Raw genomic sequence first — 15861 nt, forward strand, 5'->3', positions numbered from 1 at the left:
GTATCTCGGCTAATCTAGTCTCAGTCTCTTCGCGTTCCTCCCGCGTCTGCTCTGCTACAATTTCTCTGGCGCGAGCTAAAATCTCCCGAGCCGCTCGCACGATGGCCGAGGGCGCCATGCCGTTCTTGTTGTACTGCTTCAACACGGCGGCGATTTTATCGACACTACCCAAAGTCACGATGGCTTTCGGCGTCGTGATGCCTCCCGTGTACAACGCTCTGGCGCGATGAATTCCAATGTACGGAATTTTCGTCAATTCTAATATCTCTTCCTGTGCCCCAGCGGTGATTCGATCGCTGATTCTAGTGATTAAACCCTCCATGTCGCCCCAACCGAGAGTACCACAAATCGCCGCTACGTACGACGCGAAACGCGCACACGATTTTTGTTCCTCTAAGACGTCGAACGCACGAACACCGTACTTGCTGGTGATACTTTCGATTGGAACTTCTTGTATCAAGTCCGTAAGAAACAATGCGACGTGAAAGCGCTGACATGCGAATCGCTGAAGCTGGTGAGCAATTGTGATGTCACGTTTGTTCGAGCGCAACCTTTGAACATAACGCTCGTCTATGCCAACCTTTTCCGCGATCCGTAATTGCTCCGCGTTCAGATTCGACCAGAGCACTGCGAGTGCGTCCAGCGTCCTAAATTTGTTCAGATTCACCGGCGCCCCTTCGTCGTCGAGCACCGGTGGAGCAGTCAAGAGATAGAGTAAATGCAGTGGCGTGCTCAGTACCAAATCTTCGCGAGCCGTCTTCACGTCTCGAATGATTGGCTGCACTTGATCCAGAGGCATCATACCTCCAGCCACGGCGTTTCCGAGCGCCGATGCGCTCCACAAATAAGCAGTCACATTCCAAACGAGAAGTGCATTCTTTTGGCACCACCGCAGCGCGTCGATGGCGGTTTGTCTCACGGACTCGTCAAAGTCGTTTAGCGCCGACAGCAAAGTACACTTGACGTAGTCCTGCACATCTGTGGGTATCTTCACTAAACCAGCCGCGACCGCTTCGAGCATAATACGCCGCATGCCGACTTCGGCCACCGCGCTAGTGAGCTCATCAGACGGACCGTCGACGAGAGCGCACACGTTGTCTAATTCAGCGAGTTTCGGGCAAAATATGATCGCAGATCCACTGGTATCAAGTCCGGCACGACCGGCGCGACCTGTCATCTGCTGGATGTCTCGCGCATTCAGCTTTTTCCATCCCATATTCGTATCGCGAAGAATGACGCGTCGAGCTGGAAGGTTGACGCCGGTGGCGAGCGTACTGGTGCAGCACAAGACGCGAATGACTCCGCGTTTGTAGGCGTCGGCCACAGCCTCGTTTTCCTCTCGAGAGAGTCCAGCGTGATGAAACGCGACACCATCTTTGATGTATGGAAGCACATCGCTCTTAGCACCGAGTGCGGTTTCATAGCCAACGACGATCTCGTCTCGCGACAACGTAGCGTTGTGGATTTGGCGCGGCACGGTGCACTGCATCATATTTCGAAGCTGATCTGCCAACGTCTTACACGCTGCTCGCGTCGAACAAAACACCAAAACCGATCCATCTTCATCGATCGTTTCCTGAGCGAGCTCTGCGATGTGTGCGTTGTCTGAATTCGGCGATTTATTCAGCATCGTCCGAATCACGTGCTTCGTCGCCGGATGGAAAATCTCGCAACCAACCTTGACGCACACTTCTAGTCTGATTGGACGAAAGTTCGTCACATAGAGCCGAGCGAACAACCAATCAGCGAGCGCTTTCAGGTTTGGGATCGAGGCGCTCATACCTATGATTTGCATCGAACGCTGATCGCGCGTGCCACCGCGAGTGTTCCCGACTGAGTACGTTGTCTGACTTCCATCTTCGTCGCCTACAGTCGGCTCGCCGCTCGCTCGCGCTTTACGCCTCCACAATCCACTCGCGTACACGAGTTTGGTAAGGAACAACTCCATCGTTGCCCCGCGATCATCGTCTTGAATCAAGTGCAGCTCGTCGACGATGACGGCGCTCAGTTCGTGTAGCCGATTCTCTTCTAGCAGTCTCGACGTCACTTGGTTCGCCCGCTCTGGCGTGAGCACCAATAAGGTGTTCATCTTTGAATCGCTCGGAAACGCTCCGCCTCGCCCGCCGTACATCCTTCGCAATCGAAACTCCGTTCCCGCAAAGAGATTTTCTAAACTGTCCGCGCGCTCTTCGCAAAGAGCGACAAACGGCAACACAAACATCGCCACGCTCCCCGGTCGCTCGCGAAACCGACGCATCAATAGTAAGTCCGCGACGAGACTTTTACCCCCGCTCGTTGGTGCGCTGTACAACAAATTCACGCGCCCCTCCATCACCCCCGGCAGAGACAGGCACTCCATCTGCCACGGGTACAACTCTCGCACGCCCTTCGCCGCGAGCGCTTCGCGCGCAGACTCCGGCACGCCCCAAAACTCCAAGTCTCTCCGCCCCGTCGCCGTCACCGGACGTTCGATCGACGTCGACGCCTCATTTCCACGACTCGCGCGCGCGTCATCCGTCGTTCTCGACCGCGACCGCGCCGACCGTTCCGCGCTCAGTCTCGCCGCGACCTCCGCGAGCGCTTCGTCGTCGACGTCGTCCAACAGCGTCTCAAGCCTTTCCGGCGTTTTCGCCCCACTGTGTCTCGAAAACCGCGCGGAATCCTGCGTCAACCCTCGCACGCGATCGCTGCGCGCGCGATCGTCCGACCGTTCGGCGCTTCCGTCGTCGCGCGACGCGGCGACGTCGACGCGAGGCCGTTTCAACCGTTCATCGCGCGACTCGCTCGAAAACGCCTCGTTCGCCGCACGCCGTCGCGCGTTCTCGTCGTTCTCCCCCACGGTGTCGCGCATGAGGTCGACGATCATGGTCTCCGGGTCGAGCGACCGTCGACGGCGCGACAGGCGACGCGCGGGCGTGGAGCCGGGCATGATTGATGCGCGCGCGTAATCCAGGCACCTTTCGTCGCGCGCGCGCGTCTATCGCTCGGCGCGCGCGCGCGGCGCGCGCATGCGCCGAAGGGTGCGCGGCGATACGTTTTCGCGACGCGCGCGCGCGCGACGACGTCGCGGCGCGGCGCGGTGTGCGGCGCGTGGGTCTCGTCGGTCGAGTTTTTATGTGGATTCTGGAACAACGCTACGGCGCGGACGCTCCGGCGTTCGCGGCGTCGACGCCGGTGACGTCGCGCTTCAGGAGGTAGTGGGCGAATAAGGGTAAGTCTGGAAACGTGTGCGCGATGTAAGCCTCGACGATTTTGCGCGAAGACGTCCAAGGATCGGCGGCGGTGTCTTCGGGACGCAGGAGCACGGCGACGTTGGATCCGAGCGCGCGGAGCATCTCCGCGCGTTCGGCTTCGAGCGGCGGATGCTCGTGCATATTACGCGCGAAGCGCACCAGATCGAACAAACGATTGCCGTAAGAGTAATCCTTGGGTTCGTTTTGTCTCGGCGGAGGAACGACGTCGGCGGCGCGCTTGCCGCCGCGGCGGCGGTTGCGCTTTGAATTTGTCTTCGACGCAGCTTCCGCCGCGCGAGCCGCGCGGGCGTCTTCCCACGTCTGCTGCATGTTCGCCGTGCGTTGTGCGTACCTATCTGCGCGCACTAGTAGAGATGGAACGACGAGAGACTTCCAGTTGCGAATCGATTGCGCCGCTCGCTCGGCTTGTCCAGGTCGCCCCTTCCAAACCGTCTGCGCGAGATCTGCTTCGTCCTTTTCCGAAAGAGAGTTCACGATGCGCCGATCGAAAATTTCTCGAACGGCTTCCATGCACTCTTCAACGTCCCAAAGCGCGGGGTGCTCGCAAACCTCCGTGGCGGTGGGACGCTCACGCGGATCCGGATCCAACATCCGGTGAAGGAGTTCGCGCGCCGCGACTGCGGTGTGCGACGGTAACATCGCGGTCTCGATCGCTTGAAGACTGAATTTGCCTTTTACGATGCGTTGATTTTCAAATCCAACGTCCAGCGCGGTGGATGCGCTCAGATCGAGTTCTTGCGTTGGGGATTTGTTTCGCGAATCCATCTTCCTCTCTTGCTTGTACGGCGATTGCAAACCAGTCATGATGGTGTACATGAGACATCCAAAACTCCAGACGTCAACCTTGGGCGTCAGGGGAGCGTTAAGCAACACTTCCGGTGGTCGACCTTGTAAACCAATGTTCACCCCGTACCCTTCAAAAGTTGTGAGCGAGTACGTGTTGCCATCCGTCGCCTTGTTTGCGTCCTTCAATCGCACCCCGAGGCCCAAATCCGCGAGCTTGAACTCGCCGTCCGCGCTCCGAAGGCAGTTGTCGGCTTTGATGTCGTTGTGTGTTACACCGGCAGCGTGCACGTCTTCCACAGCTTGAGCGAGTTGTCGCACGGCATCCATGCGCTCGACGTGCGAGATCGCCGGCGCGCCGCCAGCAGTGCCCGCATTCTTCAGCCACGTCGCCAAAGACTCGCCGCACAGCTCCATGGCGGTGTAGATTGCCCCATCACCGCGGTCGACGTCAAGTTTACTACCCAGTATATGCGTCGCCCGCGTGCTTCGCTCGTTCAAGTGCTTGTGAATGGCAATCTCTCTTTCAATCAATGACTTCATGTTGTCTCCGCGCTCGCCCGGCGGCAAGGGGATGCGCTTGATCGCGGCGTCGCGACGAACGACTCTGTTGCCCGCACCCTCGTCGTAATATCCCTTGAACACGACAGTTCCGAGCGATCCTCGACCGAGAATTTCAGCCTCGTTATACCAAATATTACGTCCGGCGTTCACCCACCGATCACTATCCGAATCATTCCCAGACGTCGGCGCCGGTAAAAGTGAATCCGTGATTCGATGGGCACGAATGAACGCCTGTATCTGACGCTCCAAATTCTCTAGCTTCGTCTCCGCGCTACGCACAATGTCTTCGTCCACTCCCATATCTTTGGCTTGCGCGATTCGCTCGCGCAGCTTCACAGGGTCAACATCTTCTGCGGCGTGTAATAAATCTCTCGCCGCGCCTAGAGCGAGAACGCGCGCACGTCCAAGCTTGCTCGCCTTGGCTGCAGCGTCGACGTCCTCGGCATCCATTTGCAGCGCATCCATAAGCTCGGTAGAGATATCCTCTTCTTGTAATTCTTCCATGTTCTCATGCGACACTTGCAAAGCGCTCCCAGCCAGGCGCGCTTGGATGCGCGAAGAGAGCTCGTTCATGAGCTCCTCCATCTCCACCCCTTGCGCCTCGAGCGCCTGAGGTCCGCCCTCGATGGGCATGGGCGCCCCGGCGAACTCGTTGATGCGGTTGACTGTGTCTAAGAACGCCTGTCGGTGCATTTCTCCAAGCGCCGCGATTTGCTCGAGCTTTCCTAATTGCATACTAAACGCAGCCACGGACGGTTCGATTTGCGGCAGGTGTACTTCTGACATCCTTCCCTTGGCGTTCCACATCTCACGCAACAACACCTCAGCCTTGACCACGTCCGCATCGTCGCGTGTGTCCGTGATTTCTCTCGCGCGCGCCGTGAGCGCTTTCAGTTCAGCTCGAAGATCCGCCTTGCGCACCGCCGCTCTAAATTCGCGCAGCGCGTCGAAAATCTTTGTCACGGGCGGAAACACCTTCGCCTTGCCCTCGGGCGTACCGTGGAACGCGATCAACTTGCGCTCTTCTTCAAGAATTTCTTCATCCGTCATCTCACCTCTAAGAAATCTGTGCGTGTGCTGCGTCGTCTCGACGATGGAATCACCGAACGATCTCGTCCTTGATCTCAAACGATTGATGAATCGCAAGCCACCAAAGATGGCGTTCATCAGAAACCATCGAGAATCGTGTTGCTTTCCTAAATAGGGCGCCGTATATTCATCAAACCACTTTCTCGCGCGCACGCTCGTCATCTCGCCAAACTTGTCGAGCTCACCCGCGGACATCATCTTCGTCACTTCCGGTAGCGTGAGGCCGTTGTGCGACCACTCGTTGAGCCACTGCTTTTGAATGTTGTCCAGTTGCCCGATGAAACGAGCGCTATGTTCTTCGATCGCAGCCGCACGCGTGAGATCGGTGAGATCGGACATGTACTCCTCCCACTGTTTTCCCACCGGCACGTTCGAACCGCGATGACCTGCAAATTCCAAGCCGCACACGACGACGCGGACGTCGGTCGTCTTCGCTAATCGCAGCGCTGTCTCGATATCTTGCTTTATCATCTCCCGATTCTCCGGCGAATTGTTCACCGGAGGCAAAACCCAAACGAATAATTGCGGCGATAAGCTATCGCTAAACTCAGAGAATGCGAGCTCGTGCATGGGGATGACCGTGATCGGCGTATCCGGTCGAGCGTCGACGACGCGGCCCGATTCCTCCATGCGCCGGACTAAAATCTGATGCAAGCGTAGCCCTTCCCAGTCGCGCGGTAAGCCGGCGAGCGTCATGTACGCGTTCGGTCTGAACATCGATAACAAAGGCGAGTACCTCGCTCTCTTCGTCGCTTGCATGAGCAGCATGTTGGAGATCATGTTATCGAAGAGGGCCTCGCCGCGTTGCGTGAGCTCGATATCCATCGTTTTATTGCTTCGAACGTTGTACAGAAACGTTGATTTTCGCGCGGATCCTTGCGTAAACGTCAAGAACTTCGACGCGCTCCTAGATTGACCGACTATGGCTCCCAGAACGGCGATGTTTCCGCGCATGCCCTCCATCGCCGACGCGCTCAACCAGTTCCACAGCGCCGGCGCGAACGAAGGCGTGAGCGCCTCCTTCGCCACCGGTTCGCGCCCACCGTACCATCGCGCCAGCACTTTCGGCGCGCTCAGCTCGGGTTCGTACGTCTTCTGCACCGCTAATCTATGCTCCGTCATCTCGTTCCCCGTGAGTTCCGAACTCGCCACGTTTTCCCGCGTCCAGTCGTAATCTTGCGCCAACCAACCCTTCAGCAGTTTCGACCCCGGTCTCGGCGTCTCCAACCCGAGCTCGCGCGCGCGCTGCGACTCAAAACTAGACGACGCCGACGTGGAGTACACCCCGCGCGGCGTCCGATCGCGCGCGCTCGTCGACGCGTCGAGCCCCGAGCGCGCGCGCGCGTCGACGCCGCCCGCCGTCTCGCGTCCCAGTCCCACCGCCGCGCGCGCCGCGCGACGACGCAGCATCGCGCGCGCGCGCTCGATCGTTACCTACGCGTCGCCCCCCGCGCGTCTCTCCCGCGCGCCCGCCCCGCGCGCGCGCCGCGCCGCCGCCGTCGTCTCGCGCCAATCCGCCTCGAGCGTTCGGTCCGCGTCCGGCGCGACCGAACGCCGGCTCGAGATCGCCGGCGCGAGCGACGTCGAGCCCGCGTCGAGGTCTTCGCGTCGACGCGCGCCGACCGCGCGCGCTCGACGCCGCCGGCGCGCTGTGGGGCGGCGACGCGCGCGCGCGCGTGTTTCGTATGGCGTCAGTGAGGAGACGAATTTCTGGAATTCGGCGCATTCGGAACGCCCATCGAATCACGTATAGTAAACCGGAGACGCGCGCCGAGGGTTCAGGCGCCGCGCGCGCGTCAGAAGGCCGCGCGCGCGACGCGACGCGACCGTCGAGCGCGCGGACGGTGGGAGCGTCACGTCGGTGGCCCTCGGCGAGGACGCGCGCGCGCGACGCGGCGAAGACGCGGCGCGCAGAGGGAGAATTCCCGAACGATTCGGTGACGTAGATCTGGCGCGAATTGTCGGTGGGAAATCGCGAAACCGGCGACGGGGCGCGCGGTGAGCGTCGACGGTGACGAGATGCCGGCGTGCGCGATGGGAAACGATGCCGCGGAGCCGTACGCGAGCGCCGCGGGACGCGCGACGCAGGAGGTGCGGAAAGCGAGCGACGCGACGCGCGGGGGACGGGGAGAGATCAGAGGAGAGACGCCGGATTTGCCGCTGTCTTACGCTCGAAACGGCGGGACGTGCTCGACGAGCGATGACTCGAGGCCGAGTTCGAGGATGGCGATGGGCAAGGATGGGAATTCGCGCGCGAGCGGGGACGGGACGACGTCGGGAATGGAGGAAGAGCGCAGACGAGCGAGAGAGGCGACTCGCGCGTGGTTCTCGGAGCGCGCGGCGAACGGAGATCTGGAGCTCATGCGCGCGGAGTTACACTCGATGGGACAGAAGGAGTTACAGCGCATGTTTGTCGAGATGTTTGACCGCGCGACGACGAGCAACAATAATCAGTGGTTGCGAAGACGAATCGCCAACGGGTTGGGCTTGGAGGACGTCGCCGAGCACGTCGTGAGCTCGCAAGCCAAGTTGGCTTCGGCGACGAACGAACGCGTTCCATCGAAGAGACAAAGTGCGCGTCGCAATGCGGTGGAAACCGCGGCAGTAACACCGGCGGCACAGGCGACGCCGAACACGCGGGGCGCGGAGTCCCCGGACGAGGCGGCGGAGTTCACCCCTGATGGCGTTCGCAAGTCTCGTCGAGCGGTGAAGCCGAAGGCGATATTTGATTCCGACGCGTTTCCTTCCGCGGCCAAGGTGAGTGAGGAGCGTAGGCGAGAACGAAAGCGACAAGAGGCATTGGAGCAGGCGGCGACGTGCGCGAGTGGTGTAACGACGGATCATCACGGCGGCAAGGCCGCCGTAGGACGCCGCGTGCGAGTGTACTGGCCTCTCGAAGGCAAGTTCTTTGCGGGTGTCGTCACTGCGTACAACGCGCGCACTGGCTTGCACCACATCGACTACGACGACGGCGACAAGGAAGAAATCAAGCTGGCGACGCCCGAACAGCCTCGCAAGTTTGAGGCCATCGAGCACCCGGCGTTGGCGTCGACGCCTTCTCCGGCGAGTGACTGGCCTGCACTTACGAATACTGTCGATTCATCGATATCGTTGTCTATGCCGCAGCCGGGACGACCTGCTGATATTCTCAGTACGCTCCCGTCAAGCTGGCCGGCGGTGGGATCGCTTGTGTGGGGTCGGGTGCGCGGTCACGGCTGGTGGCCCGGAGCGGTGCACGACAAGGACGCGAGTCACGACATGCAAGAGATCAGTTTCTTCGACAACAGTAGGGCTCGACTTCACCGCCACGACTTGTTGCCCTTTCAACAGTATTACATGGTGCTGCGCGACGCGAAAAAGACGCACGCGTACGCCGAGGCGGTTTCTCGAGCGGCGGAAACGTATGAAAGCCGACGGCAGCGAACGGTGAAGCGACGTTCGAAGAAGGAAGAGCAATCAAACGTCGAAGAGTCGAGTGAGCCGCCGAGAATATGGCATTTCGAACGCGAGGGGGCAAAGAAGTCGCACAAGCGGTCGAAAGACGTTGACGTCGACGACGCAGGCGCGGCGAAGCGAGGCAAAGTGAACGAACACTCGACGACGGTATTCGGTTCGATTGAAGCTCCGAAGACTCTGAACGATCTAAATAAGAGCTTGGAAGAGATGAAGGCCAAGATGTTACCGCTCGCGAAAGAGAGCCGAAAGACGCTCAACAAACATCTGGTAGACACCGCCAGAAAAGTGAAAACGGAGGCGGCTGACGACGACGAAGAGACACTGATCGCCGCCGATGAACGTGTCGTGGTGCTCGACGAGTTGGCGTCCATCGAATCCTTGATTGCGTGGAGCGAAAACAAAGCTGCGAAGTCGCCCGCCAAGACTCCCGATTTGTCCTTCATGACAAAACGCGGCGATGACATTTCACCCTCGGACCCGAAAGGGCTTCTACGACAACCGAGTGAAAACTTGTTGTGCTTGGGTGAGATTAGTGAGTTTTTCGACGGTACCGCGCGAGCGGATCCCTTGGGAATCGACGATCCAATTGTCGCCGATTTGGGCGCGGACGAAGTCGCCAAGATGACCGCGCCATCCACGCCCGAGCAACACGGCATCGAAGGCGAGGGCAGTCCGTTCGCAAAAAGCAACATGAGTGACTCGTGCACCACGCTTCACGCCTCTTACGGTGACAAAAAGATTAACGTCTCAGAGACGCCGGTGACGAAAGGAGCGCTCTCCGCCTGAGCGTAGAGGCGATAGATTACACAACATTTTCCACCACCGTCCTCTTCGGTGGGTCCACTTTCGAACGTACCCTATTTTGACATTTAATACTAAAAAGCCGTGTACACTAAAAGAACGAGCGCGCGAACCTGCGCACGCGCGACCTCTTCTCTCGCCTCACAGTCAGCCTCGGGCGCGCGAACGCGACCTTTTCGACCTCGTAAACATGCCCAAACGTTGGCTTCCGCTCGAAGCCAACCCAGAGGTGATGAACGCATTCGCCCGTCACCTCGGTCTGAGCGACGACTTCGCGTTTCACGACATCTACGGCTTTGACGACGAACTGTTGGACTTTGTACCGCAGCCGTGCGTCGCCGTGTTGCTCCTGTTCCCCATCACCCCCGCCACGGAAGCGATCGAGGGCGAGCCGAAGCCCGAGACGAGCTCGAGCGGCGAGCCGTGGTTCGCGAGACAGACGGTGGGGAACGCGTGCGGGACGATGGGGGTGCTGCACGCCGCGCTGAACGGCGCGGGCGCGACGAAGCCGGGGAGTTACTTTGAGCAGCTGCGAGCTCGCTGTGAGGGTTTGGACGCAGACGCGCGGGCGAAGATCATCGAAAGTGACGACGCTTTAGAAACCGCGCACGTGGGGGCGTCCGTGGAGGGTCAGTCGGAGGTGCCGCGCGAAGACGCCGAGGTGGATTTGCACTTTGTCGCGCTCGTCGAGGCGAACGGAGGAATATGGGAGCTCGATGGACGCAAACCGACCGGACCCGCGTACCACGGACCGAGCTCGGATAAAGGTTTGTTGCGCGACTGCGTGCCCGTGATCAAAAAGTTCATGAACGCCGCGAACGGATCGATCCATTTCAACGCCATCGCGCTCGCGGCGAATCTCGGCTAGCGAGCCGACGCGTCTCACCGAGCGCGCGTTGTACACTGAACTCTCGAATCGCACTACAACGTCGTCATCGCTCGCGTCGTTCGCATCGCGATCGCCGCGGATCGATCGCGCGAGAAACTATCTAGATCGCGACGCGTCGCCGTCTCCGACGCCGGCGCGTCGCCGTCTCGTCTTCGCCCCCTCGCGCGCTCAATATCTCGTCCCCTCCGCCGGTTGCGGCGCCCTTCGACACTCCGGTCGCATCATCGCGTGATACACCGCGTTCAGCGCGTCCTCGATCGAGTTATTCCTCTTCCACGCCTGCGCGACGCCCAGCGTCTTCAAATCCACCGTCCCGTCGCCCTTCACGAATGGCAGATTCACCTTCGTCTTAAATCGCATCTCCGGCGGTCTCTCCGGGTACGCGCTCCCGCACTCGATCGCGAGCTCCAGCACGCGCATGTCCAGCGTCGTTCCCGCGGGTCCGAGGATCGTCCCCGTCCACGCGCGCATGTCCTCGTCCTCGTCCGCGTCCGCGAGTCCGTACGAGAGGTACGGCGGCAGGCCCGCGCCGCCCTTCTCGCCCTTCTCCAGCTCCTTCAGCAGCTTGAACGCGCGCGGCACGACGACGTCCTCCGAGGACGACCCGAACATGGCGCTCGGCGCGCGTGGCGCGCGCGGCGCGCGGCGATGTGGCGATGTGGCGCGTCGTTTTCATCGACGCCGTCGCGTTCGCGCGCTCGCGGCGCGCGCGCGCGCTCGGCGATGTGGCGCGCGCGGCGTCGATCGCTCGATTGAATCACAACGCGGCTAGTCGCGTCGAGTCGCGCGTCGTCGCTCGATCGCGCGCGTCGCGGTCGTCGATCTATCCGAACCGACGAATCTCAAGCTCGGCCGAGCGTCGCGTCTCGGTCGCGTCGCGCGCGCGCGCGACGCTCACTCGACGTTCGCGAACGCGCGCTGCGCGTCCTCGTACGCGCTGCCGACGCCGACGCCGACGCCGAAGGCGAGCGCGGCGACGCGCGCGCGCGGGCCGCGCAGAAAGATGAAGGCGCTCGCGCCGCCCGCGAGGGCGCCGTAGCACGCGCGACGCAGGCCCACGTCCACGGCGCGCTCGACGGCGACGTCGTACGGCACGCGCGCGTCGTCGTGCGCCATGGAGGCGAGCGCGGCGCGCTGTGCGGGCGGCACAACGCGACGCGGCGCCGCGATTCATGGGGTGCGCGCAGAGCAAAACCGCGACGGCGCGGCGCGGGGACGTGCGCCTGGTCGACGACGACGACGCGACGACGACGACGACGGAGGTGCGCGTGAAACTGGTGCTGCTCGGCGCGAGCGGCGCCGGGAAGACGGCGCTGTCGACGCGATTCGTGCGCGGGACGTTTGACGGTGAAAACGCGAGCGCGACGGTCGGCGCGGCGTTCGCGTCGACGACGCGCGCGCTCGACGACGCGCGGGCGCGGATAAAGTTTGAAATATGGGACACCGCGGGACAGGAGCGATACGCGAGCCTGGCGCCGCTGTATTATCGAGGCGCGACGGCGGCGATGATCGCGTTCGACGCGCGCGACGGCGCGAGCTTCGAACGCGCGAGGTATTGGGCGGAAGAACTGCGCAAGCACGGCGACGCGCGGTGTCGGGTGCTGTTGGTGGGGAATAAAATCGACGCGGTGCGCGACGACGAGCGAGCGACGGCGCGCGAGGCGTGCGAGGCGCTGGCGAGGGAGTACGGGATGGCGGCGTATCGCGAGACGAGCGCGAAGACGGGCGAGGGCGTTCAAGAGGCGTTCGAGGACGTCGCGCGCGCGGTGATGACGCGGGAAATGAGCGCGCGGGAAGACGCGACGGTGGTTGACGCGTGAGGCGACGCGCAGAGTGTAAAATATGACGATGTAATCGCGCGTCGCGTCGTCGCGCTTTTAGACGTCTAACCGTCGCCGCAGTTCGCGACGCCGCGGTCCGCGAATGCTGCGCGTCGCTCGCGCCCGAGCGCCGCGCGCGCGCGTGAATGGCGCTCGCGCGCGTCGTCGCGCGCGCCGAAGCGCCGCGCGCCGCACCGAGGCGACGGGAAACGGTGGCGAACACGAACCGCCGCCGCCACCGGGCGGCGTCGTGTCCTTCGTCTTGTGCGCGCCCGAAGGACCTTTGAACGTCGGCGCGGCCGCGCGCGTGATTCAAAACTTTTCGTTGCCGAGCTCGCTTCGCGTCGTGCGTCCGAGCGCGAGCGTGCTGCGCGACGACGACGACGGCGCGTCGGCGCCGCGGTTGCACGAAGACGCGTACAAATTCGCGGTGCACGCGAAGTGGATGCTGGACGATTGCTGCGCGCGAGGAGAGAGCGTGCTCGAGGCGGTGGCCGAAGCATCGCTCGTCGTCGCCACGACGGCGCGTCCGCGGGAAAATTTACCGCTGTTGACGCTCGGCGCGGCGTGCGAGAAAATGCGAGACGAAATCGCTCGAGGCGGCAAGTGCGCGATTCTTTTCGGGAACGAACGCACCGGTTTGACGAACGAAGAGCTCGAGCTCGCTGAATTCGGTGTTTCCATACCGACTTCGGCGACGGTCGGAACGTCCGCGATGGCGCGTCGAAACAAGTATTCCGGCGGCGCGGGCGTCGACGGATCGCAGACGGCGACGTCGCTGAATCTCGGCATGGCGGTCGGCGTCGTGGCTTACGAGCTATTTTCACAAGTGCACGCGGTGCGAGAAGACGACGAGACAAAGTCCATCGGTGGGTTCAATCAACCGCATCGCTTGACCGTGGGCGAGCGCGCCGCGCTCATCGACGACGTCGTCGCGGCGCGGCGAGCCGTCGATGTCTTCGCCGACGTCGACGCCGAAGAGGACGTCATCTTTGCCGAAAAGGAACGTCGCGCCATCACGGCGGTATTATCTTCGGGACCGATCGCGACGCGAGATGCGACGCCGATTTTCATGCTCGCGCGGCGCGCGCGCGCGCTCGCCCGGCTCGCGGACCCGAACGCGTTAGTCGCCGACGCGGCGCGCGCGTACGCGCGAGCCAACGGTGGCGCCGTGCCGAGCACCAAATCTCTCAACGCGTACATTCGCGAAACATTAGGCATCAGTCTCACGAAGCGCGAGCTCGAGCGCGCCGCAGCGTTGGTTCGCGACGACTTGCCGCCTTGAGCGCCGCCGCGAGCCGCCACAGTTCACCATGCGCGTCGGCCCCTCGTGCGCGCGCGCCGCGTCCAGCGCGAGCAGCGCGTCCAGCGCGTCGCGGTCGAGCGCAAGCAAGCAAGTGTTACGCCTGAAGCACCGCGGACGGGACGTGTTTTTGATCGGGACGATGCACTACAACACGGCGAGCATCCGCCTGTGCGAGGAAACGGTGTCGACGCTCCGCCCGCGGCTCGGTGCCGTCGTCCTCGAGACGTGCCCGAAGCGGTGGGAGAAGACGCTGACGTATCAGCCCGCCGGGAGCGTCATGCGCTCGGTGTTGGATAACGAGTTTCAAAGCGCGGCTGAAGCCGCCGGGGACGACGCGGAGATCGTGCTCGGCGATCAAGAGATCGCGGCGCTCGGAGAAAACTTGGGACGGCTCGTCAAGGAGACCGCGTTTGATTTATTGTATCCGCCGCGCGCGTTTACGGGTGGGTGGAAGAGCTACGCGGACGACGTTCGCGAGGCGGTGGCGACGGAAATCGACGGCGGCGACGAGGGCGTCGACGCGATGGATCTGTTCGGCGACGGCAAGCTGTTGCTCAACGCCCCGGTGTCTTTGATAAGGTATCCCTTGGCGTGGCTTTTGAAGTCGCCCAAGTTGATTGTTCCGTTGGCGTCGTTTTGGTTGACAATCGCGGCTTTGCCCGGCGCGGTGGAGGCGCTACCGGAGGGCGCCGCGCAGTCGAGTGCCGAGACGCTCGTCACCGATTTGTTCTTGATGCTCGATTTCTTGCAGGTCACGCTGCTCTCGCGGTGCTTTTTGGTGGCGTTATTGCGCGATAGAAACGAGATATTGGCACGGAGCATCGCCGACGCGTGCGAGCGCGTTCCCGAGGGAAACGCCGTCGTCGCCGTGCTCGGCGCCGCACATCTCAACGGTGTGCGCCGTCGTCTCGTCGAGTAGTGCCGTCCCCATTTCGCCCGCAGTCGAGGCGTACGCGCCGATTTGTAGTTTATTGAATTTTAGTCGAAAAGATGCCCGCGACGCCCCGACCCTCACGTCATGACGACCCACGACGCCCTCGTCGGCACGCTCCCCGGCGTTCGCCTCGAAAATGACACCCACGTGTGTGAAATCACTCGCTTCGGCGCGCACGTCGCGTCGTGGCGCGTCAAACGCACGAGCGATGAGCTTTTGTTTCGCTCAAAGTTGGCCAAGCTCGACGGAACGAAAGCCATTCGCGGCGGCGTGCCGGTGTGTTTCCCGCAATTCAGCGACATGGGGCCGTGCGCGCAGTCGCACGGGTTCGCGCGAACGTCCGTGTGGGCCGTGGAGGCGCTGAGCGCGACGGAGGTGACGATGGTGCTGCGACGCGGTGACGAGGCGGGCGACGGCGACGCGTTCGGCGGCGACTACGAGGCGCGGTTCACGGCGACGCTCGACGGTGACGCGTTGCGCACGGCGTTGCGCGTAACGAACGCTGGGAAGAGTTGTTTCGAGTTTACGTCGGCGTTGCACACGTACTTCAGGGTTTCAGATTGCGCGAAGACCAAGGTGCGCGGGTTGCGCGGGACGACGTATTTAGACAATTTGCGCGCGAGAGCGAGCGCGAAGGACGACGAAGACGCGGTGGAGTTTTCTGGCGAGGTGGATAGGATCTATACCGACGCGCCGAGCGTGTTGACTATAGACGATGAGGCTCTCGGGCGGAGGTTTCGCGTTGCAAAGACGTCGACGTTTCCGGACGCCGTCGTGTGGAATCCGGCGTTGACGGACAAGACGCGAGGCATGAGCGACTTTGGCGACGAGGAATACCGCGAGATGGTGTGCGTCGAAGTCGCCGGAGTGAAGGATAAGATCACCGTGGAGCCAGGAGAGACGTGGGAGGCATCGCAGACGATTAGCTATAGCGCGATTTAACTATAACAAACGCGCGGTTTCTA

The 15861-nt window shown here is 61.9% G+C and overlaps 10 protein-coding genes across 10 annotated transcripts; 6 read left to right on the forward strand and 4 right to left on the reverse strand.

Moving 5' to 3' along the window:
• Positions 1-148: 148 nt before the first annotated feature.
• OSTLU_34768 (predicted protein) lies at positions 149-2851 on the reverse strand (the record flags this gene model as incomplete). Its single annotated transcript, XM_001419807.1, has 2 exons — positions 149-1833; positions 1915-2851. Coding segments are annotated over 2 exons (2622 nt in total), but the record flags the coding sequence as incomplete, so codon positions are not given.
• A 283-nt stretch (positions 2852-3134) lies between these two features.
• On the reverse strand, positions 3135-7100 carry OSTLU_16890 (predicted protein; the record flags this gene model as incomplete). The annotated part of the gene is made up of 1 exon (XM_001419808.1): positions 3135-7100. One exon carries the CDS (start codon positions 7098-7100, stop codon positions 3135-3137), a length of 3966 nt encoding a protein of 1321 aa, XP_001419845.1.
• Positions 7101-7709: 609 nt separating this feature from the next.
• OSTLU_25083 (predicted protein) lies at positions 7710-9992 on the forward strand (the record flags this gene model as incomplete). Its single annotated transcript, XM_001419602.1, has 1 exon — positions 7710-9992. One exon carries the CDS (start codon positions 7710-7712, stop codon positions 9930-9932), a length of 2223 nt encoding a protein of 740 aa, XP_001419639.1. The 3' UTR covers positions 9933-9992.
• Positions 9993-10137: 145 nt separating this feature from the next.
• On the forward strand, positions 10138-10815 carry OSTLU_34998 (predicted protein; the record flags this gene model as incomplete). Its single annotated transcript, XM_001419603.1, has 1 exon — positions 10138-10815. One exon carries the CDS (start codon positions 10138-10140, stop codon positions 10813-10815), a length of 678 nt encoding a protein of 225 aa, XP_001419640.1.
• Positions 10816-11004: 189 nt separating this feature from the next.
• On the reverse strand, positions 11005-11448 carry OSTLU_34833 (predicted protein; the record flags this gene model as incomplete). Its single annotated transcript, XM_001419809.1, has 1 exon — positions 11005-11448. One exon carries the CDS (start codon positions 11446-11448, stop codon positions 11005-11007), a length of 444 nt encoding a protein of 147 aa, XP_001419846.1.
• A 282-nt stretch (positions 11449-11730) lies between these two features.
• Positions 11731-11952, reverse strand: OSTLU_94754 (predicted protein; the record flags this gene model as incomplete). Its single annotated transcript, XM_001419810.1, has 1 exon — positions 11731-11952. One exon carries the CDS (start codon positions 11950-11952, stop codon positions 11731-11733), a length of 222 nt encoding a protein of 73 aa, XP_001419847.1.
• Positions 11953-12104: 152 nt separating this feature from the next.
• Positions 12105-12656, forward strand: OSTLU_88308 (predicted protein; the record flags this gene model as incomplete). Its single annotated transcript, XM_001419604.1, has 1 exon — positions 12105-12656. A coding segment is annotated over one exon (552 nt), but the record flags the coding sequence as incomplete, so codon positions are not given.
• Positions 12657-12906: 250 nt separating this feature from the next.
• OSTLU_93288 (predicted protein) lies at positions 12907-13941 on the forward strand (the record flags this gene model as incomplete). Its single annotated transcript, XM_001419605.1, has 1 exon — positions 12907-13941. A coding segment is annotated over one exon (1035 nt), but the record flags the coding sequence as incomplete, so codon positions are not given.
• Positions 13942-13969: 28 nt separating this feature from the next.
• OSTLU_93289 (predicted protein) lies at positions 13970-14881 on the forward strand (the record flags this gene model as incomplete). Its single annotated transcript, XM_001419606.1, has 1 exon — positions 13970-14881. One exon carries the CDS (start codon positions 13970-13972, stop codon positions 14879-14881), a length of 912 nt encoding a protein of 303 aa, XP_001419643.1.
• Positions 14882-14980: 99 nt separating this feature from the next.
• Positions 14981-15838, forward strand: OSTLU_34850 (predicted protein; the record flags this gene model as incomplete). The annotated part of the gene is made up of 1 exon (XM_001419607.1): positions 14981-15838. The coding sequence occupies one exon, from the start codon at positions 14981-14983 to the stop codon at positions 15836-15838; it is 858 nt and encodes a 285-aa protein (XP_001419644.1).
• Positions 15839-15861: the final 23 nt, after the last annotated feature.

The sequence above is a fragment of the Ostreococcus lucimarinus genome, chromosome 9, assembly GCF_000092065.1.
Source record: "Ostreococcus lucimarinus CCE9901 chromosome 9, complete sequence".
Taxonomy (NCBI): domain Eukaryota; kingdom Viridiplantae; phylum Chlorophyta; class Mamiellophyceae; order Mamiellales; family Bathycoccaceae; genus Ostreococcus; species Ostreococcus sp. 'lucimarinus'.